At 39.3% G+C, this 12259-nt stretch overlaps 1 protein-coding gene across 2 annotated transcripts in view; it reads right to left on the reverse strand.

Annotated features, from left to right (window-relative positions):
• Positions 1 to 12259, reverse strand: part of metap1 (methionyl aminopeptidase 1) — a 21037-nt gene continuing 8778 nt past the window's right edge. The window contains exons 5-11 of one of the 2 annotated variants that reach the window (XM_061793758.1): positions 8736 to 8827; positions 8557 to 8640; positions 7529 to 7667; positions 6593 to 6724; positions 2009 to 2152; positions 1856 to 1921; positions 1 to 679 (exon numbers count right to left, since the gene is read on the reverse strand). In XM_061793758.1, the coding sequence (XP_061649742.1) occupies positions 513 to 679; positions 1856 to 1921; positions 2009 to 2152; positions 6593 to 6724; positions 7529 to 7667; positions 8557 to 8640; positions 8736 to 8827 (824 nt within the window). In that variant the 3' untranslated portion in view covers positions 1 to 512. The remainder of the gene's footprint in view (positions 680 to 1855; positions 1922 to 2008; positions 2153 to 6592; positions 6725 to 7528; positions 7668 to 8556; positions 8641 to 8735; positions 8828 to 12259) is intronic. The other variant, XM_061793759.1, reaches the window with a different exon arrangement.

Raw genomic sequence — 12259 nt, forward strand, 5'->3', positions numbered from 1 at the left:
GAAATGCAGTTTATTTTATTTTTTTCACCAGGAGAAAGTATCATACTGTAGAACTTCATTTGACTTTCAAAATGGATTTTGAGCTGCAGCATAACAGGAGACACCAAAACTAATAACCTTTCCTTTAAATTTGAAAATCAACATGAACTTCCGTTTGAAGTACAAGTATATTGTGCCCCCTGCTGACGATTTCATGAATCTTCATGTCTCTCCCGTTCGTCCTTATCCATTATTTAGCTAAGTCTGATGACTGAAACAAATCCCTTTTTCATAAATTTTAATATTTCCTTCAGAGAAACAAAAACACTTCACTATCAAATCAATCCACATATGACACATTCAAGTACGTCCATTTAATTTGAGGGCTGATATTTAATTGAAAGAACATGAGACACGGTGACACCGAGCTCCAGGATCAGTATTCTTGTTTGAACATGTACATGAAACCCAGACATGCTGGATGTCACTACGTCCGCTTAGTCCAGTCCTCTGAGCGCGTGTTCCAGTCCAGCCTAAATTTGGCTCAGAAAATGAGCCCGACCGTTGTCTTCGAGGCGGTGGGTGAGGATCTCGCAGCCTGTGTCTGTGACCAGAAGGGTGTGTTCAAACTGAGCCGAGCGCTTTCCGTCCCTGGTGACCGCTGTCCAGCCATCAGGCCAGGTCTCGTCTTGCCAACCACCTGAGATATTGAATGCACATGAAGTTGTTGGCACAACACGTTAGCAGTTAAACAAGGTGCAACAAAAAAAAAAAAAAAAAAAAAAACTTGTTAAACATTTGACATGTGGGCCTCGGCCTATCACGATAATTACTATATCGACTTACTGTTCGAAAAATAAAATGGACAATACTTTTTCCACACTTGCTAAATTCTCATTGTGGTGAGCGCGTCTCACACAGCGAGCTCACAGCAAGTTGGACGGCTGTGTCATTAGCCGCTAGTGGGCTCGTGGAACGCCGGCGGACCGGTGTTGGCTCCGTCCAGTACTCAGTAGCCTTGCGGTGTCACACGTAGACCCACACAACAGAGACACTTAAGGGAAAGGTAACTGTTTATTATATTCGCCAGTCCGCGAGCTAAAAGACTAGTGAGCAAAGGCGCTAAACAGTTTCTTCATACATTTGTTCATGTGTGATTATTTTTTTGTGGGGACACCTCAAGCCGCGTTTGAATGCACATAGACCCCGTAACATTGGACGAGTTGAGAGAAGCTATTGGCGTGGAAATCACCCAAATCACAGAGCAATGTTGGAGAGAGGAGAAGCCAATTTCCATCAACACTTTCAGGAATACGTCGATGAAAACGGACACCACATGATCAATGTTGTTTTCCACACTTGATTGTGTCAAATGCTATTTCAATACAAACACATTGACATCACTAAAATTTGCTTGCAACTACCATTGATTATTTTGTACCTTTTTCAAAATGGTTTGTCTTTTCTGCCCTACCCTCTACAGTGAAGTGGATTGAGGGACTCATTTTAGAAATATTCAGTTGGACAGTTCTCCGGGACGTCAGGTGAATTAGGTTATTCAGAAAAACTGCCCACAGATGTTACACGAATGTGAGTAACTATTTGTTTATGTGTACCCTTCAAATGACTCGCGACTTGTCCAGGCTGCACCCTGCGCCTCTTGCCCAAAAGTCAGCTAGAGGACCAGTGGTATAGAAAATAGATGGATTGATGGTTAAAAATTGTAGCGTGCTGGAAATAGGGCCGATGTGGACCAAGTCTGGTGTTTAATAGGACTACAATTAAATTGCATATTAATTTTCTGTTTTATTATTACTCATATTTCTTCTGTGTAACTACAAGTTATATGTCAAATGAATTGATAAATGGGACTCACCTTCACATATCATGGGCTCAATGGTAAACACATGTCCTGGCTTCATAACACCAACTGCTTTGTTTTCTGGGGAGTAAAAAAAAAAAAAAAAGAATCCAGAAACCATTCTGATATACAAATGCAGAATTATTATTAATGTAAAGAGATAGATACTGGCATAATGTGGCACATTTGGCGCAGTGTGGAAAAGCCTGTGGATGCCGTGACCACAGTAGCTCCGCACCACAGAGAAGCCATTAGCCTGCGCGTGCTTCTGGATTATGTTACCAAGCTCTCTGTAGCGGACGCCAGGCTTCACTGTAAGGAGAAATTTAGCAACATCAGATGACTACAATAGATCATATCACACATCTGATACACTCCCAAATGCGAGCATATAAAATCACAATCAGTGTAGAGGTCCGTCCAATGTGCAAACAAATATATATACAACAAAATGCAGATATATTTAACTTTCGCCCTTGCTGCAACACCCAAATTGTGGACAAAAGTGTTGGTACACCTCTGTTAATGAAGGAAAACCTCACAATGGTAAGTGACAGAAGGCCAGCTCTAGGAAGGGTTCTGGTCGTCCCAAACGTCTTCCATTTAAGGATTATGGAGGCCACTGTGCTCTTAGGAACCTTAAGTGCAGCAGAATTTTTTTGTAACCTTGGCCAGATCTGTGCGTTACCACTATTCCGTCTCTGAGCTCTTCAGGCAGTTCCTTTGACGTCATGATTCTCATTCGCTCGGACATATACTGTGAGCTGTAAGGTCTTATATAGACGTGTGTGGCTTTCCTCATCAAGTCCAATCAGTGTAATCAAACACAGCTGGGCTCCAATGAAGGCGTAGAACCATCAAGGATGATCAGAAGAAATGGACAGCACCAGAGTGAAATATATGAGTGTCACAGCAAAGGGTCTGAATACTTATGGCTGTGTGATATTTCAGTTCAGTATATCTATATAGATATATATATCTATATAGATAGATCTATCTATATATATATATAGATCTATATATATATATATAGATGGATCTATATATATATAGATAGATCTATATATATATATATATAGATGTATATATATATATATATAGATGTATATATAGATCTATATAGATGTATATATATAGATCTATATCTATATATATAGATCTATATATATATATATATAGATCTATCTATATATATAGATCTATATATATAGATATAGATCTATATATATATATCTATATATAGATATAGATCTATATCTATATATATATATAGATCTATATCTATATATATCTATCTATCTATATCTATATATATATCTATCTATATAGATATAGATCTATATATATATATAGATATAGATCTATATCTATATATATATATCTATATCTATCTATATATATAGATCTATATATATATATATATAGATCTATATATATATAGATCTATATATATAGATCTATCTATCTATATATATATAGATCTATATATATAGATATATATATATATAGATATCTATCTATCTATATCTATATCTATATAATACTAGGGTTCAATCCCCGGCCCAACCTGTGTGGAGTTTGCATGTTCTCCCCGTGCCAGCGTGGGTTTTCTCCGGGCACTCCGGTTTCCTCCCACATCCCAAAAACATGCGTGGTAGGTTGATTGAAGACTCTATTGCCCGTAGGTGTGAATGTGAGTGCGAATGGTTGTTTGTTTAAATGTGCCCTGCAATTGGCTGGCAACCAGTTCAGGGTGTACCCCGCCTCCTGCTCGTTGATAGCTGGGATAGGCTCCAGCACTTCCGCGACCCTAGTGAGTAGAAGCGGCTCAGAAAATGGATGGATGGATATATATACAATATATATATATATATATATATATATATATATACACACCGTGAATTCTGTGAACAGTTCCACCCCTATTTTTTGTTTAGTTTATTATTACTTTTTTCAGTTTCAAGTTATTTCAGTGACTATTAAGACTTTACGGCGATCTAATAGGTGTGATCGGTATGGGCCGATAAGCATTTTATGCTGATTGGGTTTCATGTCATAATTCGCTGATCCGATCAATGACGTCATCGATCGGCTCCGCACAAGACATTTAACTCTGTGTCACCGTTGCGTATGAATCCAAAAGCTAGTTTATTTTTAGCCTTGTCACGTGTCTTGTGGCGCAGTACTGAAACTATTTGACGGCCAATAAAGTTTTTTGTTTTGTTGGTGAAAAAACAGAGTTGTCGGTGTGGGACTATTTTGCGGTGTCTTAGACAAGCAACACACAAGTTATTTGCAGTCTGTGCACAACTGAAGTACGTTGTGCGGAACGACATCGAACTGCTTCAACCCAAATTTGATCGGGCACCTGAAGAATGTACACAAAGAGGAGCTCGCCGCGTTCAAGCAACGCAGCGTGGAAAAAAAAAAAGAAAAAAAGCACAAACTCTGGACAACACCCGTCCATATAGCCGGGACAGTGAGAAAGTTAGAGGAAGCATGTCATTAACAGTATTTATTAAAGTAATTTAATTGCAATAAAGTAATTTAATTACAGTAAATTAGCTCCCATTATTTCTGTCATGTTGTAATGTTGATCTGACCTAAACTTATGTCAGTGGCCAATCCTTGAATGTCCCAGAGAGGTCATTGATGTTTTAACTTTTGTCTAAAATGCTCAAGAATAAGTTTGAGCTGGGATGGGCTCCAGCACGCCCGCGACCCTAGTGACGATAAGCAGTCCAGAAAATGGATGGTTGGATGGATGGATGGATAGATACAGGACTCAGTATACAGTACACAAGTATATACAACCCCAATTCCAATGAAGTTGGGACATTGTGTTAAACAAATAAAAACAGAATACAATGATTTGCAAATCATCTTGAACCTATATTTAATTGAATACACTACAAACACGATATTTAATGTTCAAACTGATAAACTATTGTTTTTAGCAAATAATCATTAACTTAGAATTTTATGGCTGCAACACGTTCCAAAAAAGCTGGGACAGGGTCACGTTTACCACTGTGTTACATCACCTTTTCTTTTAACATTTAATAAACGTTTGGGAACTGAGGAGACTCACTTTTGAAGCTTTTTAGGTGGAATTCTTTCCCAGTCTTCCTTGATGTACAGCTTCAGTTGTTCAACAGTCGTGGGTCTCCTTTGTCGTATTTTTTACGCTTCATAATGCGCCACACATTTTCAATGGGAGACAGGTCTGGACTGCAGGCACGCCAGTCTAGTGCCCGCACTCTTTTACTACGCAGTTGTAACACGTGCAGAATGTGGTTTGGCATTGTCTTCCTGAAATAAGCAGCAGCGTCCATGAAAAAGACGTTGCTTGGATGGGTGCATGTTTCTCCAAAACCTGTATGTACCTTTCAGCATTGATGGTGCCTTCACAGATGTGTAAGTTACCCATGCCATTGGCACTAACACAGCCCCATACCATCACAGATGCTGGCTTTTGAACTTTGCGTCCATAACAGTCCAGATGGTTCTTTTCCTCTTTGGCCCAGAGGACACGACGGACACAATTTCCAAAAAACAATTTGAAATGTGGACTGGTCGTACCACAGAACACTTTTCCACTTTGCATCAGTCCATCTTAGATGAGCTCAGGCCCAGAGAAGCCGGCGGCGTTTCTGGGCGTTGTTGATAAATGGCTTTTGCTTTGCATAGTAGAGTTTCAAGTTGCACTTACGGATGTAGGGCCGATCTGTATTTACTTACATTCTCTGAACCTTTTGATGATATTATGGACCCTAGATGATGAAATCCCTAAATTCCTTGCAATTGTACATTGAGGAACATTGTCCTTGAACTGTTCAACTATTTTCTCACGCACTTGTTCACAAAGAGGTGAACCTCGTCCCAAATTTGCTTGAGAATGACTGAGCAATTCAGGGAAGCTCCTTTTATACCCAATCATGGCAGCCACCTGTTCCCAATTAGCCCGTTTACCTGTGGGATGTTCCAAACAGGTGTTTGATGAGAATTCCTCAACTTTCTCAGTCTTGTTTGCAATCTGTCCCAGGGTTTTGGAACGTGTTGCAGCCATAAGATTCTAAGTTAATTATTATTTGCTAAAAACAATAAAGTTTATCAGTTTGAACATTCAATATCTTGTCTTTGTAGTGTATTCAATTAAATATAGGTTGAACATGATTTGCAAATCATTGTATTCTGTTTTTAATTTTGTTTAACACAACGTCCCAACTTCATGGGAATTGGGGTTGTAGTACATATCTAGAGAGTAAAGCACTAAGCAAGCGCACGTCCGAAAACTGGAAATGAATTAGTAAGTTACTACATATGTTACACAGGACTCAATGGGTTTAATTATATATACACATATTGATAGGTTGAACATGATTTTCAAATCATTGTATTCTGTTTTTATTTATGTTTAACACAACGTCCCAACTTCATTGGAATTGGGGTTATACAATAAATGAACAAGTCATGTGAATGGACACATTGCGCCATCTTGTGATCGGATCGGTTTTCGTTTTTTTAAACTTGCAGATCGGTGATCGGCCCCAAAAATCCTGATTGTGTAAAGCCTTGTGACTATTGTGTTTCTTTCTTTCATTAACAGTGGTGTACCAACAATTTCGTCCATGTACATTTTTTCACAGACTGCCGGAGCGATGCCAGATGATATATATAAATCCAATTTATACAAGTAGGCTATAATAAAGCCAAAAGCGAGGCAAGTAAAAAGAAGATTCCAGCCCTTACCAGAGTCTATGGCTTGCATAAGGCATTCATATGTAGTCTGAACCAGTTTCTTTGCTCCTTCATCCACTTCCCCAACATAAAAGGTCTCATTAAGGTCACCATGGAAACCATTGTGGTAGACGGTGATGTCCACTACGTAAGGAACGAGAGAGAATGTTAAACTGATTAAAATGACAAAACATCTATTTCATCATGTCACAAAGCAGCAGCTGGGCCAAGTGATTGTGAGTGGGTATAACAGACACCTGTTTTCCACGCTGATGAAGTTGTAATTGTGAGTGGGAGAAATAGAGTTTTGAGAAATAGAGGGCAGGGAGGAGCACCACTGTGAAAGGTTAATGACATCATTTTTCTTGTGGGACCATGCTGATCACTTGATGGCAAGTCTATCAGACAACATGAGGGGAGTGTCTGATGGAAGAGATTGGTTGAATAAGAATATTCATAAAGCGGTTCAAACTGGAGTCTTGCTGACATCATTTCAGAATGCAAGTACTGCTATTCATCATACAGAGCACACGCATACATATACAAGCATGTGCGCCTAATTCAAACATTTGCCTTTGCAAACATTCACACAAATTGCATTGCGTGCTCTATGCAAGAGTGATACTTTAGAAATGCGTAGTAGTATTTTTAAAGCAGTTTGATTCAAAGTAAGGAAAAATGGATTCAACAAGCAGAAGGCTGACCAGAACCTGTTTAGATTTTGGGCTTGATACCTCAAATTGGAAGAAAATTAGTTGAGATCATTTTTAGAGCGAGAGATAGACAGACAGAGACAAATTGATAGACATAGATACAGACAGACAGACATGAATAGATTCAGGAGGATTTCTTTCTTAAGAGTTGGAAGCAGATAGACTGGCAATTGAGACTTGTATAAAGGGGACTATGAATAGGTACTAGGAACACACAAAATTCAATCGAGCATACCATTAAGCAAATCGCCATCTTGTAGTGGTCTTCTGTCCGGGATTCCATGGCAGATGACTTCATTGACAGATGTGCAGGAGGATTTGGGGAAGTTGTAATAGTTAAGAGGAGAAGGGTAGCAGTTTCTTGTAGTACAAGCCTTAGAAGATGGATACAATACAATACAAGCCTTAGAAGATGGATACAATAAAAATACAAATATGGATACAATTAGGGGGGGACAACAAATATAATGTAGGCCTGGAGTGTCAAAAGTGACATGGGCCGCATTGCAGGTATAGTTTCCCTAAGAGGTCATATAAAAGTATAATTTTATTATACTTATAATTTGCACAATGGTCACTGTACCGGATAATCACTCTATTAGTCATTTCAAACTGCTCTAAACTGCTAGAGGACGGACGCTACATCATTGTCAAAAAAAAAAAAAAAAAAAAAGTATCAGCATTACCGGTAGCCTTTCATTGCTCAGCGACTCTCCATACTGTCTTTTTATGTATCAAAGTATTTGCTGTCAAATGACTGTCTGTTGTCGTACTAGAGCGGCTCCAACTACCGGAGGCAAATTCCTTGTGTTTTTGACATACTTGGCAAATAAAGATGTTTCTGATTCTGAAATACAAGAGGGGGGGAGGAGGAGTAAAGTGTGCCTGCTCTGTGCGAAGACAGAAGTGCATCAATTGCAACTGGACTGTTCTGTTTGTCCTAGATGATGTTTCCCCTCTAATCCAAGCAGCCTTCACAGTACAGTTGTGATGGATTCAATGCCCTGAGAATGAAATTACCTGGGTGAATGAGAATACTCAAAGCCAAAAACAGAAGTGGCGAGTCTGACAACATGTCGGTCTCCTGTTTGACAAAACCGCAACACCGAAACTGAAACTAATGTATCGATCTCAACACGCTAGTATTGATCTGATACAGATACTGACTTGGTATCAATACTATCGATATTTGAATCGATCCGCCCACCACTAGCTGAAAGATAATTTATTTGTGCACATGTGCGTGGTTGTGTGTGTCTGTACCAGATGTACTGCATGGTCAATTTCTTCTGTTGTAACGCCAGGTTTCACCATTACAGCTGCGATATCCAGGACTTCTCGTGCCAGCTGCAATTACCAGTCCCAAAGCATAATAAATGAAAGGGGACCCATGACAACAAGGGCTGTCAATGTATGTAACGCAAAGGAAAATTTCATGTTACCTTGCACACCACTCTCATGCCTTCGATGTCCTCAGTAGGGAGGATCTTGATCTGTGATGTTCCCTTCAGAAACTGTTCTGATTCAGACATACCTGTGGAAAGGTAAGTACAATCTTTCAACATGTGGCATTCACTCCAGACCGATAAACTGACTAAAAGAACTTGCAATAGTGCTGTGGCTCAACATTTCCAGTACATTAACTGGCAATCATAGTTGGATATAACATTCTTTTGCGCGTTTGACCCACACACACAAAAAAAAGAAAAGTTAAATAATTTCTAAATATGCACCGAAGTATATCTGCCATTTTACGTGTTCTTTCCTGCGCATGGTTTTCGTGGAAACCGTTTTTAATCATAGAAAACACCATGCAAGCCATTTCTTCTAAAAACAAAACTATCTGGCATTCACTTGTACATATGTGGACATTGAAGGAAATTAACATTCACTCGACTTGTTTAATTTCCGTTTGGCCCAAAAACACTTTGACCAATTTTGAAAGAGACATCCCATTGCATTTAGCCTTGGTTTTAAAACAGTCAGCTGTAATAGAATGTAAAATCCTGAAGGTGCTCACCAACATCACGAGAGTTGTGTACGAGTTAAAGATGACCAAACTTTGCTTTGACTAGGATATGGAATGTTGTTATTGTTGCTGCTGCTTGTCACATCAAGGGAAATTATGGCATTGTTTTATAGGGGGTTAGATTGACAGAACTCTTAACGATTTATGTAATGACTAAGATTCTGTTATTAGCTGTTCTTGCAAAAAATGAAATATAACACAAAGCACCCTAAAAGCCATGGGCGGTGCTACACTTGAGAGACTTCACTACAGGAAAGGATGGCACTAATGCTGGCGACTCGGTGAACAAAGCAAGAATGTAGGACGAGACTGAAGAAGAGTGTGACAGTGCAGTTAGTCAACTTTGGGTTGGCAAAATATTCGACACTTTAGACAAAATGTTGAATGACTCAAGGATTCATAACAGAAAACGATACCGAGGGCACTAAAGTGTCTTGTTTGGTTAAAAGCACTGGAGTCATCAGGGATTTACTGATCAATAATTTATGAAATCAACAAGATGATTGCTGTAAGAACATCAACAGTTGCTTGGCAACAGTGATTTTCGACTTTTGGTTCTGCACAGTCCAGTCCCCTTTTAACCCCAGGTGTCCACAGTGTGATTGCAATAATCAATTAAACCTTACTTACGCATTAAGAGAGCAGCTCACGAAAAGATGAAAATCCTCAATATTTTCATAATGGTAAGAATCACTTCAGTACATGCATAAAAGTGGAAACAGACATTTAATATTAGTGTAAAAAGGATTTTTTCACCAGCTCAATATCAGTGCTATTGTAAGAAGCATTGGTGTGTGTCGTTCCCTGTAAAAGCATCAAAGAAGGAAAAGAGATTGTAACCATGGCTACCTGAGTAAAGATCTATCCAGGCAGATGACAGGGAAGGGAAGGTTGCCATGGTAACAATGAATGAATTGCCAAGAGAAGACAGGTTACAACGATTGGAAAGAGATCATTATTACACAAAAATCAAAATTGCAGCAGATGTAAGAGTTGCTGATTTACTTATTTTAAGCTAGAAGCTAATAAGTTGTAAGTAATCATACAGGAAAAAAAGGAAATAGTTACGTTAGTGAATGAAATTACTGGCGCAAGCAAGTGAAGTAGATCTACATAGTGTAGACATGTCTGTTTGAAATATATTTCTCAATGTTAATTGTGAAAGCATGTATTCTGCACAGAGAAGGAAAAGCAAGTTAAGTGCTGTATGCCTGCAGTATGTATGCAGTGCAAGTATTCTTCCGCCACTTAACAGGTAAGCCATTTCTGAGAAAAACCTTGAATGTGCGGCTTTGCCCTTGCTGCTCAGTACAATAGAGCTCGCTCAACAATAAAAGAGCGGAATACTTTTTTTTTTTTTTTTTTATAAAAACAATTTTCTGTGTCACTTATTAATCTTCGTTGTTTGAGGCATATACTTTTTTTTGTTGTCATTTTCTATGTTTTGCATTGCCTTGTTTCTGTTTTGTTTGCTGTTGTGGCACCGTCGGAAGGAAGCAGGCGAAACACAACCACTACTCTCAGGGCCGCTAAATATGGGATTAATGATGTCAAAAAATTGAAAGAAAATATACTACAGTAATTGAAATTGTTGGTTCACAACCTGTTTCACCATATCACAGAGCGAGCTGCATGTCGTCTTTATGTGAAGATACTCACCTCCTAAGCGCAACCAGTTATCACAGTCACCACGGGCAAACATTGCCTGCCCAGTTTGTCTAATGGTGACAGTCTGACGATGAAAGAGACTAACTTAATTTCAATTACTCCGTATATGAAAACGTGTTTCCAAATTTGGGAAGAAAAAAAAAAACTGAAAAAAAAAGACCAGTGTCCCAGAATGAATTGCGTTCAACCTCAGAGGCAGCAGAATATGCATGGGTCTCAGTCAACTGTTTAACAGATTAACTCATTTAGAAATTTTTGTGTTTGCTTGAGTGAAAATGCTCAATTGAGAAAATGTTTGAAGTCGACGTTGCATAGGACAGCCCTAATGTTGCCCTATCCACTGCCAAAACAACAATAGAAACATCTGCAATGTACCGCAAGGTGTTTTATCAAATTAGAAGTGGGCTGAAATATCCAAGGTTGGGCAATCACAATTTAAGAGCTGCATGAAAAAGCTGTTGTTTTTTTAGTCTGTAAAGTAAACACCCTCGCACGTTTTTTTCTTTTTTTCCCCCGCAAAAAAAAATGTGATATTGATTGGCTCGTGCACGTTCATGTGCCTGGTTTGTGTGGCCTGATTGGTGAATTGGAGTCAAATGACAATAGTGATCACGAATTGGCCACAACGGCGCCCTATGCAGAAGTCGAAAATGGAGTCAAGAATAGACGCGCACACGCAGGAATGGATAAATAAAAGTAGCGAATGGCATGTCGATCATTGTAACAGAGTAAAAGTATCGATTGTTCTTCACATGAATACTCAAGTAAAAAGTACAGTGCATTTTAAGTACTCTGACAAGTACAGTTTATCGAAAATGTTACTTCAGTCAATGTAATGGAGTAAATGTAGCGCGTTACTACCCACCTCTGCACATGGGCAATGACAGTGAAACCTGGAAGGGCATGATTGGGAGGGTCATCGAGGGTGCATGGGAGTTCGCAACCAGTCTACATGTGTTTTGTGGATTTGGAGAAGGCGTTCAACTGTGTCCCTCAGGGACCCCTGTGAAGGGTGCTCCGGGAGTATGGGGTACCGGACTTCCTAGGGTTGGGCATCGAGAACCCATTGGAACCGGGACTAATGTTCCGGTTCCCCCAGAATCGTTCTAATTAAAAAATTTCATTTCCCAGTTTCGATGCCTACAGTCCGCCCACCCTGAAGAAGGAAAACCAACGGCATGAAGACGCGCTTGTGCCCAACGGCGGCGGCAGCGAACAAAAGTGTGTCTTAACTTTGTTAAAATTAATGACCTGTCGCCTCAGTGCAAC

The sequence above is a fragment of the Phyllopteryx taeniolatus genome, chromosome 13 (assembly GCF_024500385.1).
Source record: "Phyllopteryx taeniolatus isolate TA_2022b chromosome 13, UOR_Ptae_1.2, whole genome shotgun sequence".
Lineage (NCBI taxonomy): Eukaryota > Metazoa > Chordata > Actinopteri > Syngnathiformes > Syngnathidae > Phyllopteryx > Phyllopteryx taeniolatus.